At 26.7% G+C, this 11,342-nt stretch overlaps 1 protein-coding gene across 18 annotated transcripts in view; it reads left to right on the top strand.

The window, feature by feature from the left end:
* Nucleotides 1-10,989, top strand: part of LOC145189924 (CLIP-associating protein 1-B-like) — a 21,129-nt gene extending 10,140 nt beyond the window's left edge. For 9 of the 18 annotated variants that reach the window (XM_090089973.1, XM_090089972.1, XM_090089978.1 and 6 more), the window contains 24 exons: nucleotides 87-131; nucleotides 228-301; nucleotides 1,204-1,263; nucleotides 1,421-1,543; nucleotides 1,743-1,877; nucleotides 2,358-2,386; nucleotides 2,885-3,076; nucleotides 3,361-3,469; nucleotides 3,555-3,664; nucleotides 5,747-5,787; nucleotides 5,879-5,998; nucleotides 6,702-6,805; nucleotides 7,035-7,098; nucleotides 7,308-7,471; nucleotides 7,661-7,883; nucleotides 8,000-8,086; nucleotides 8,209-8,247; nucleotides 8,328-8,829; nucleotides 8,924-9,147; nucleotides 9,298-9,426; nucleotides 9,516-9,653; nucleotides 9,824-9,892; nucleotides 10,091-10,210; nucleotides 10,322-10,989. In XM_090089973.1, coding sequence (XP_089946099.1) covers nucleotides 87-131; nucleotides 228-301; nucleotides 1,204-1,263; nucleotides 1,421-1,543; nucleotides 1,743-1,877; nucleotides 2,358-2,386; nucleotides 2,885-3,076; nucleotides 3,361-3,469; nucleotides 3,555-3,664; nucleotides 5,747-5,787; nucleotides 5,879-5,998; nucleotides 6,702-6,805; nucleotides 7,035-7,098; nucleotides 7,308-7,471; nucleotides 7,661-7,883; nucleotides 8,000-8,086; nucleotides 8,209-8,247; nucleotides 8,328-8,829; nucleotides 8,924-9,147; nucleotides 9,298-9,426; nucleotides 9,516-9,653; nucleotides 9,824-9,892; nucleotides 10,091-10,210; nucleotides 10,322-10,372 — 2,952 coding nt within the window. In that variant the 3' untranslated portion in view covers nucleotides 10,373-10,989. Of the gene's footprint in view, nucleotides 1-86; nucleotides 132-227; nucleotides 302-1,203; nucleotides 1,264-1,420; nucleotides 1,544-1,742; nucleotides 1,878-2,145; nucleotides 2,237-2,357; nucleotides 2,387-2,884; nucleotides 3,077-3,360; nucleotides 3,470-3,554; nucleotides 3,665-5,746; nucleotides 5,788-5,878; nucleotides 5,999-6,701; nucleotides 6,806-7,034; nucleotides 7,099-7,307; nucleotides 7,472-7,660; nucleotides 7,884-7,999; nucleotides 8,087-8,208; nucleotides 8,248-8,327; nucleotides 8,830-8,923; nucleotides 9,148-9,297; nucleotides 9,427-9,515; nucleotides 9,654-9,823; nucleotides 9,893-10,090; nucleotides 10,211-10,321 lie in introns of those variants that run through there. The other 9 variants (XM_090089976.1, XM_090089975.1, XM_090089989.1 and 6 more) reach the window with 3 other exon arrangements.
* Nucleotides 10,990-11,342: the final 353 nt, after the last annotated feature.

Here is an 11,342-nt window from a genome sequence, read left to right as displayed (position 1 = left end):
AAAGTAGTTGACAAGGTTTAAAAGGAAAGTATTTCCATCTCACAGAGTTTAGAACATGAAAAGGTGTAGGAATGATATATTTTTAGATAATGTCAACTTCAGCTCATGCAGCTATGAGACTAATCATCAAAGTAAGTTTCTTTTTTCAAAGTTAAAAGTAAACTTTATTTAAACAAATTTTACAAAATGTTAAATCTTTGTAAATTTCAAATGATAAAATAATTTAGCACACACCAAGTCCTCGCTTAATTCCTCTTATTGTTAGCAGTTTGTTGACTGCAAAATCAAAAGACATTCGGAGGTGAGCATAATCAACAATGTTTTTATTATTATTATTGTTGTTGTTGTTTATATTATTATTATTATCATTATTATTATTGTTGTTGCTGTTATTATTATTGTTGTTGTTGTTGTTGTTGTTGTTGTTGTTGTTGTTGTTGTTGTTGCTATTATTATTATTATTGTTATTGTTATTGTTATTATTATTATTGTTATTGTTATTATTATTATTATCATTATCATTACTATTATTATCATTATTATTATATTATTATTATTATTATTATTATTATTATTATTATTATTATTATTATTATTATTATTATTATTATTATTATTATTATTATTATTATCATTATTATTATTATTATTATTATTATTATTATTATTATTATTATTATTATTATTATTATTATTATTGTTATCATTGTTATTATTATTATTATTATTATTATTATTATTATTATTATTATTATTATTATTATTATTATTATTATTATTATTATTATTATTATTATTATTATTATTATTATTATTGTTGTTATCATTATTATTATTATTATTATTATTATTATTATTATTATTATTATTATTATTATTATTATTATTATTATTATTATTATTATTATTATTATTGTTATTATTATTATTATTGTTATCATTATTATTATTATTATTATTATTATTATTATTATTATTATTATTATTATTATTATTATTATTATTATTATTATTGTTATTATTATTATTGTTATTATTATTATTGTTATTATTATTATTGTTATCATTATTATTATTATTATTATTATTATTATTATTATTATTATTATTATTATTATTATTATTATTATTATTATTATTACAGTAAAGAAAAAAATTTATCAGTACGAGATAACAGAAATAATTAGAATTGTTAATGATTAGGCGATGTGCTGAATATGTTGGGCTTTTATTAGAAGTCTGGGATACATCTGTTATAAAAAGGTAATTATTTGTAGAATTTTTAATGTGATACATCTGTAAAAAGGTAGTTATTTATAAAATTAACTTTAAAAAAGTTAAAAGTTTTAATTTAGTTAAAGTTTATTTTATTTTTTTTTAATTTTTTAAAAATTGAAGAAAAAAAAAAAAATCATTTTAGCCACACTGCTTTGCTGGAGGAAGCAATAAAAAAAGGAATAGCTGATGCTGATTCTGAAACTCGAGCTGCAGTGAGAAGAGTATATTGGCATTTTGCTGATCATTATAGAGACAAAGCAGATGTGTATGTTAATACTTTTTATCTATAAACACTGAAAAATAGATTTATCAATGTATTTATTTTTTTTTTTTGTAAACACTGGCGATTATTTTTTTAATGTGTTTTTTAACAAGAAGTTTTAGATAAATTTCTTCTGGTTTAGTTTCTAACAAGAGCCTAAAATTGATTTTATTTCTTCAAAGTTCCAATTACTTTTTTCCAGCATGATGCAGCAGTTCGATTCTTCCAAACAAAAACTGCTTTTAAGTGATAAAAATCTTATTAGCACTGGAATATCAGCTGGTGACCAACCAAAACAAAATAAACCAGTTCGATTAATGAGCTCCTCAGAAACATTGTGAGTTTTTTTCTCCCTGATGTTTAGAAAACATATGCTTTCATTAAAAACTGTCAGTCGTGCATTTAAATCTTTATTTGCTTATTATTGATGTGGTATTTTTGACTTACAACAAGGGCTCAAAAAAAAAAAAAATTCTAAGCTGTAATAACTAAAAGAGTTCTATCTTTGATAAACTATTGGCTGATCAAAGTACTAAATCCTTACTACTTTTTGAAAGACTGGGCTATTGTTACCCTATACTTATTTTGAGCCCTATTTCTAATCAGTTTGACCGTGTTGGTATGAGCAAATAAGAAGATTTCAAGGCAGCTGACACTGCAATTTCTTGTCTCAAATCAACAATGGTGCTAAGTGATGTAAGATTTGCTTTACATAATGAAAGTAAATTTTGCTTTCTTTAAAATACCAACTAATAATATGCACTAAAGAGAACTGTGGCTGTTTGAACCTTAAGCATTTTTTGCATTCTTTTTATAGAAATAAAATTAAAAGCCAATCAACTAAAAGTAAGTCTTCTTTGTTAATTCTTGTTGTATTTCTCAAATGATAACTATTATAACTTAAAATTTAGTGATTTAAATTGTAAATCATTTTTGACACCTTTTTTTATTTTTAAATTTGAATTTGTTGACTGTCAAGTTTATTAGTAATTTGAATTTGTTGACTGTCAAGTTTGTTTAAAATTAGAATTTCTATATTTCATATATAGAAATTCTAATTTTATATATTGGTCTTAACAATTCACTGATCAAAAATAGAATACTTTTAACAGTTCTAGAACAATTTAGATTACTTAAGTTATAAAGGTTTTAGGTAAAGTTTGTAGAAATGTTTAAAATGGATATTTAAAAAAAATTTCAGCGTCTTTTTGTTGAGGAACATTAACTGTAGTTTTTTTACTTTTGGTTGTCATATGATTTTTTCATATATTACAATTTTTTTTATCACTTTAAAGCAAAAAAGGAGTTTTTCATAAAATAAAAACAATTTTTTTATGATGCTAGATACAGCCATGGGTCCACCAATGGCTATGCCACCTATGCAAAGATCAGCAAGTCAAATGGAATATAACTCTCGCACTCCGAAAATGGCTGCAAGGCAAAAATCTTATGATGATTTGAAACGTAGCAACACAAAAGCCATAAAACAAGAAGGAAGGCCAAGATATGTTGTGCCTAAGAATACAAACTCACAACGTGTGTACTTTAAGCTTTCCTTTTTAATCATGTTTTCTTATTGTTAGATAAACACCAATAAAACTTTTTCAGCAAATCTTTGTTTTGGTTTTTTAAACTAAGTTTTTTTAAGCCAAGAAAAGCAATCTTTCTTGCTCTTTGTTCTCATTGTTTGATTCACGGACCAATTATTTGCAGGATTGAGTTTCTATGAATAAAAAGAAAACCTAGCATCATATTTCTTTATAAAAAGATTTTTTACCAATTATGTTTTGTTAACAAAGGTGTTAAAAATTTACTTGTAGCATCGAGCCGTAATACTTCACCAAAAAGAGCACCATCATTTTCAAGGGAGCGATCAGAGGATTACATGAAAGCTTTTAGCCCTCAAAAAAGCCGAATACCAACTCCTAGGTAATTTTTTTAACAAACTTTTGAAAACTTTTAAAAGGATTATGCAATTGATCGTTATAAATTTAAAATTTTATATGAAATTTAGTAAACCTATATCAAAATCTACATCTCAATCAACATCTCGTCATTCAAGTCGTGATTCAAGCCCCTCAAGAGTTTCTAGTGATTTGCAAGTAAGGAATGGAAATAAGTCAGGTACGACAGACTTCATAATTTATAACACCAATAGGTTGAGTTTTTTAAATGAAGACTTTTTCTGTTTAAGTTAATTTAGTTTCATGTTTTTTTTTTTTTTGTTTGTTTTTTTTTTCAATATCTTTTTTATTCACTTCTTTGAGCATTTATGAAGTTAACATGATATACATATGAACAATAAAATTCTGTTGAGAAGATTGTTAGAGCAGTGTTTCCCAACCTTTTTTGTGCTATGCCCCACCTAAACCTTTCTAAAAATCTTATGTCACATGTAACATACATAGCTGGCATAATGACATTAAAAAATTGAATTTTTCACTAGAGAATCTGAGAGTTGCCATATGGTTAACTTAAACTTTTATCCCACCTTGGGAAATACTGGTTTAGAAATTAGACCATTTTTCATGAAATATGTAATGAAATATATAGCTAGTAAGCTTTGTAACACTTCTTTTTGCAATACATGTTAACAGAGACCGTAGAATTATAATGTCAAATATTTTCTTTAAAAACTATTGTAATTTGTGATCCAAAATTTCAAGATTCAAGTAAAAGAATTGAAACATAAATTTCAAACCCAGTATGAAATAATAATGGTGTGCGTGTATATTTATTTGTTAAGGTAGGGCAAACTTTTGTTTTCTAATCAAACATACATAAAAAGTTGCTCTTGCTATAGCATAACCAGAAAAGTAAAGTCAGATTGAAGATTTTTTTTGGTTGCAACTTCATGATGATTGTTTGGAAAAATTTCCATTTTTATCAAATTTTGAAGTAAGAAACCTTTCTGGACAGTAAAATGATGAAAATAGGAGCTATCGACAAAAGAACATCCGAAAAAACTACAGGAATAAGAGGAAAGGAGATGCAAAAGAAAATTGTTTGAGTCAAAAAAACAAGGATGATTTAGCTGATCATCAACATTCATACAACGTGGATGAAGATTTTTTTATGAAAATAAAAAAGTTAGAGTACAAATTTAGAAACTGAAAATTTTAAAAAAGTTTTTAAAAAGTTTAATCAAAGTAGAAATAGATAATTAGAACTAGGCAATGGACAGGTGCAATGTTAGCAACAGATGCTTGCTTGATAATCAATAGCTTAATGTAGTGGTTTTTAAAAAATCATTACAATAGCTTGTATGTCTATTGCATATGAATGGGCTTTTCCTGAAAAAATATATTGCTTCTATAGAGGGAGTACAACAGGACCAAAAACTTCTTTAATAGATAGATTGATTAAAAATCAAAATACCTGGTTCCACCGCTATTTGTCAGCATATTAGAAGACATAAAAGGCATCTAATTGATTCTTTATAGACAAATATCCATGTCACTTCTAGGCTGTAGAAAGAAATGTAAAGGATGTTAACTCTGCCAGCAAAAGATCATATGGTCATAATTTGAGACATGGCTTGATTCTCTAGCATCAATAAATCAAGAATAGAGCATTCTATTATGGAAAAGAAATCATATTTTATGTAGAATGACACATTTTAACCTGTTATTCCATTAAAACACTTGAATAATAGTCATTTCATCCCTAAGAGAGGTTTCATTTCTTGTTGATTTTGCTACAAATTTTGAATTTTTTGAGTTAATGGCTATTTTTTTTGCATGAAAGTAACACCCTGTTAACTGGGAGAGAAAAAAATTTTATACCATGACAGAAAGGAGCACCTTTTTCACTATACTTTTATAATTTTTTGCCCCACTTAAATATATATTTTATATATATATATATTTTATATATATACATATATATATACATACATACATACATACACACACACATACATACATACATACATACATACATACATACATACATACATACATACATACATACATACATACATACATACATACATACATATATATATATATATATATATATATATATATATATATATATATATATATATATATATATATATATATATATATATATATATATATAATGTATGTATATTTATTATTATGTATAACCTATTTATATATTATAAATGTATAATAATAAAAATACTTTACATACATGTTTTAAATATGTATATTTTAAAGCATTAAAATATTGTTTTTTTAGCTGATGATAATGTTACTGAAGACATTTTATGGGATGCATTAGTATGTAACTGTTTGTGTTGTTTGTTATGTTGCTTGTTACTTTCTAAAGCTTTAACATTCTTCTTTTTAAAACTAATTTTAAATTTTGTAGAAAAGAGGTGGAAGGCGAGAACGTCAAAATTCTCAAACTTCTGTGAATGGAGGTGGCAGTGATGAGAGTGATGCATCTAGTATGTCATCACTTAATGTAAATCGACCAGTAGTTACACAGGTCAGTTTTCTTGTTCATATAAAAACTTTTCATCAAATAAATTTATGCTGCTTGTTTTTTACAATGAAGAATATGCTGAACTAAAAAAGTCTCACATTTTTATGCAAATTCAGCATATTTTTCTTTAGTTCAGCGTATTTTTCATGCAAGATAAAATTGCAAAATTATGATCATGTTTTTAAAAATTCAAAATGATGCAGCAATATCTGATTGCATTTTTGCCTTACTTTTTTCAGAATCAAAAAGTCTCATTGTCTTGCATACAGTTTCTCAGAGAAAATAAGTATGCGAAATGGGATTAAATTTGTATTTGAGTTTTATTGCTTCTAGTTTTCATTTAAAAAAATATGAAGTATCAAGATAATGCTGAGTTGTTGTTTTTTTTTTTTTTTTTTTTTTTTTTTTTTTTTTTTTTTCATTTGATTAAAACTTGTTTATAAAATACCATTTTTTAAATTTTGTTTTTATTTTTAAAAAAAATGTTTAAATATTGAATTAATGAGATTATGGTTAAAATTGTGTTATCTGAATAATTAAGGTTATGTAATGATTAAAACAAAAAATAGAAAGTTAAAGTAATTAAGTTGTTGGTATGATTTAAAATTATGGTACAATTAAAGTTATTATGTCTAAAAATATGAAAATTTCTGACTAAAATTATGTTTTAATTATACTATGATAGTGAATTTTTTTTTAAAAAAAGGATTATGATGAAATTGTGCATTTGATGCAACAAGATTCGAGTCATTCAAAAAGAGATGGTCTCTCATCATTACAGGTTTTCCTGCATGGGAACAATTCATTGTCGTAAGTCTTACTATGAATTGTTTGCTTTTTGTTGTTTTAATTATTCTACCAGTTTTTTTCACTCTGATTGGTTTAAAGTTATGTCATGTTTTCTTTAAAATTGAATTTATGAGGTTTTATGAGGCTAAAATTGTGACATAACTAAATTTATGCCATGATTAAAATAAAAATATGTTTAAAGTAAAAAGAAATAGAATAAAAGAATGATAAAATTATATTTTTGTCTTAGAACAGAGCAAGTGGTTCGTTTAAAAGAAACTTTTAACAGATACTTTGCCGAGCCCAATTCTAAAGTAAGTTTATGCATGAAATGATAATTCAATAGATTATTTAGGATCCAGAAGTGGCTTATTTTTTTATTAAAGGAAAGATGCAGATAATGATTAGAATTATTATCAGAATAATTATTATAATTATATCAGAATTATTATCAGAATTATAAATTTCAACGCTCTCTATGTAAAAATGTTTTGAATTTTGATTTTAAAAAAAACATTTATAGATTTACAGTACATTTTTGAGTGTATTGAGCGAGTTTGTTGTACAATATAAAAAGGATCTAAAAGATTGGTTATTCATTTTGCTCACTCGTCTTTTGCAACGCATATCAACAGATATACTTTCTTCATCTCAAAAAAAAATAGCAAGGGTGCTTGATATTGTTAGGTGACTTTTTTCTATTTTGATTTCAATTTAAATTCAAGGCTATTTCAACAGTTTTTTAATTGATTTCTATTGTTTTGTTGATTGTACACGCATTCAATGAGATTTCAATTTTTGATTTGTATGATTTTGGGTGTTTGTAATATTCATACTGTAAAAGATAGATGTTGATTTCTAGATTTTTTTTTTTAGAGACTCCTATCCTTATGACCAACAATTTCACATTATTACAAAGTACATCACTGATAACACCCAAACTCCCACGTTAAAGCTAAAAGTCTCTTTACTGGAATACTTACGTGGCTTAATTCATAACATGGACCCGAGTGATTTTGTTAACACTGCCCCTATACGATTAGCAGTTTCTAGAATAATTACCTGGATATCTGAACCAAAAAGCTCTGACGTTAGAAAGGTCAACTCTCAACTTTAAGTTAAATTTTTTCATTATGATAAAACTTAAACTTGTATTTGGTTGTTATGAATTCTGTCAAAAACTTATATTCAACCTAATTTTATTTTCTGCAATAGGAAGCTTCTTTGGTAATTATAGCCTTGTTCCAATTAAATTCACCCGAGTTCAGTAACATGCTATCAGGTGTCCCTAATTCTATTCATGTGAGTATTTCATTTAGTCTCTGTAAGGTTACTAATACTTTAATGTTTTTTTTTTTTCTTCCACTTCTGTAAAATGGTTTGTAGCAGTTAGTGCAGTTTCTACTATTTATAATTTGTTTTAGGAGGGTGCTACACGTGTTATAAAGATGCATCTAAGACAGGTAGAAGGTCTTGCAAAAAATTCTTTTTTTTAAATGTAATTTTTTTCTTTTTTTTTTTAAAGTTTTTTTTATATTTATAGGCAAGTGGTTTCAATTCTCGTGATGTGTTATCTTTAAGTGATGAAGCCACTAATATAGCTTGCACACCAGCTAAAACTAGCTCTAGTGACTCTTCCGTTTTTCGATCAGTATCACCTGTTAAATCTTCTAAATACACAACTTCTCAGGAATACTCATCTGGTTCGGTGAATAAAAATGGACGAGAAAACAGCTGTGATGATAATTATGAAGCCCCAGGTACGAGAATACCTGTTCGTAAACTTTCATATGATGAATTTGACTCACCAATAACTCAATTGAATTCCAGTAACCCTCCTCAACCTCAGTTGTATAGCTACGGGACACATTATACTACAACAGAACATTCATCGCCAGTTTGGTTATCTAAAGACATGACAATTCAATACAACCCTAAACAATATGAAGACAGCATGTTAGATTCCAGATATGGCCAAAATAACTCATTTATTTCCCCTGAAATGAACAAAATCATTGGAGGTGTTGAACATCTGCATTTTTCAGGTATGGCTTGATATTTTAAAAATATAAGTATAAAAATAATTTCAGTTTTGTATCTTCTAGCAGTTATGGTGTTATTCAGTTAAGTTTTTTTAAGTGTACCCTATTCCATCAGCAGAAAGAACAGACTCTGGATCAGCAAATCTTGTAAATGAAATATTTGCTGTTTTATCGGCTCCGCCAAATGCTGTAGATTTAGAAGATATCAAAAATGCTATGCAAGAGCTCCACAAGTTGTTAAAAGTATGCAGCAAACACTTCAGTGCCTCCAAGTTAAAAGCTTTGCTTCCAATTGTGCTGCAGATGCTACAGCATCAAGAGGTAGTATCAATTCCTAGTTAATAGCAAATATTATAATTTGTTTCAAACTGCTAAAAACATTAAAAAAAAAAAATCTTGTTCCTTTTTTTATGAACATAATTGTTCGTTGGTTGGTTTAAGTTGAGTTTTTTTTTTAAAAAAATTTTCCAGGCAGCGATTCGTTGTTTAGCAGCACGTTGTTTAAAGGAAATAGCCTCAAACTATCCTGCTATATACAGAAGTGACTTAAAAGGGTTCCTTGTTCCTCTGCTTGAATCTGAGGCTGATACACAAAGAGAGGTTTTATTAAATATAATTACGTTTACTTCCAAAGGAATTTAATGTAGTAAACTTTTTTTGTTGTAATTTTTCAAATTATTTTCATTTAGGTATCAAAGACGGTTGTGGAATGTTGCGCAGTTGTTAGTCAGATCATTCCTCCATCAGAGGTAATCCCTGTTATTGCACCTATTTGTGGAAAAGGCTCTTTCCCAACTAACCTGTCAGCTATTAAAATGTTAAATTCGGTATGTTTTATTTAAATTTTATTTTAAAAATAAGCTTTTTATTTCTTTAACTCGATCGTTCAAAAATTTGTTTGGATAACAAGTTTTTGAACTACTTACGGTCTATTTACAAATTTATAAAAAGTTAAGAGCTATTTACAATTATGATGTGGAGATATCTCTACATTTAGATATCCGATACTTGTGATAGTGGTGAGTTAAGGAAACATCTAGATGTGGTTATTACAAATCTACTAACGGTATATATTTTTTACATGCAAGTTTGCAACTTTTATATGAGACTTATTTTCTCCGTTTGTTTTTTTAATCTTCGTATCATAAGTATTTATGTATAACCGTTATGATCGTGTAAAAAGAAAATTCTGAATACATTTATGACGCTATCACGTTGACATATGTATATGTAAAACATGCGTGTTCGTATTGTTGTTTTGCAGGCCTATGATCATATAGAAAGCAGTGTGCGAAAAGCTGCGGTTTTTTGCCTCGTTTCTATTCACAATCAAGCCGGTGCTAACTTAGTTGCCCCTTTTTTTAAAGACTTGGCGGGATCCAAGGTTTGTCAAAAAAAAAAAAAATTTTAAGTAATCGTAGTTATTTTACGATAATCATGTCAGTTTTTAAAATATATGTATATTATTTTTTGAGTTTTGTTTGTTTTTCTTTAGATGAAATTATTGAACCTCTACATTAGACGTTCTCAGTCATCCAATGTTTAGCTTTATGAAATCTCGTCGTATAAATTTACAAAGAATTGCGATGAACAATGAAATCAGCGTGATCAAGCGTGACATGAAACGAGAGTATTTTCCTTTGTTTGCGTTTTTTTTTTTTAATATGCTGATGTCATGCGATCTTTTAAAGGTAAAAAGACTTCAAAGAAGTCTGACCCCGGTTTTTTTTTCCAATGTTACGTTCGTTTTACTCGTTTTATTCATTTTTAAATCGTTTATACGGTTTTCTCGTTTATTCCTCTGAAAGCTTATAATCTCTGGATCTAATGTATAACTTCTTCTCGTACTGTTTTGTACATAAGTACGACGTGTGTACATAGCTTAAACTGGTTTTTAAAAAACCCTTTTAAATATTTTAATTTAAATCCATCGACGATCATTTTTAGTGTATAACATAAAAATTTTCGTTTATTACTACCATGTGACTGTGTATGACTTTATAAATAGCAAATTTTTTTTCGAATTTTTTTTTTTTTTTTTCATAAAATAATAAAAGTAGCGTGGTTGAAGTTGTTCATTAGAAAATTAGATGAAAACTAATGTGTATTTATCTTAAACCTGTACGAATATAGAGGGGGAAAAAAAAAAGCATTTTCGTAAAAGTGTTATTTTTCTCTTCCTTCTCCAGACTTTCAAGTTAGTTTATAAAGTTATTCTTCTTAATCCTGTTTTAATTAAAAAATTAGTCTTTTTACTCAGACTGTAATCAAAGAAAAAATCTCGCTCCTCCTAGTTTTAATCGTGATAACCCATCTACTTTTGCATTTTATCCTAGTTCAGTGAAAGTTTTCTTTTCATTGAAGAATTTAACTTCCTTAAAAAATAAATTGAAAGCTCGTCGTTAAATGAGGTCTTTTTAAAAAACTTGTTGCCACGAGTAGCAGTTATTTGGTTACTGCTTCAGTTCCAGCATTTTAATATTTACCAACATACCAGTTGGTATTCGATACAAAAT

Source organism: Hydra viridissima, unplaced genomic scaffold, assembly GCF_058129835.1.
Source record: "Hydra viridissima isolate aposymbiotic clone 2 unplaced genomic scaffold, HvirCarnegie_v1 scaffold_6, whole genome shotgun sequence".
NCBI lineage: Eukaryota > Metazoa > Cnidaria > Hydrozoa > Anthoathecata > Hydridae > Hydra > Hydra viridissima.
Note: the sequence above shows the minus strand (reverse complement) of the source record. Positions and strands in the feature narration are given on the sequence as shown.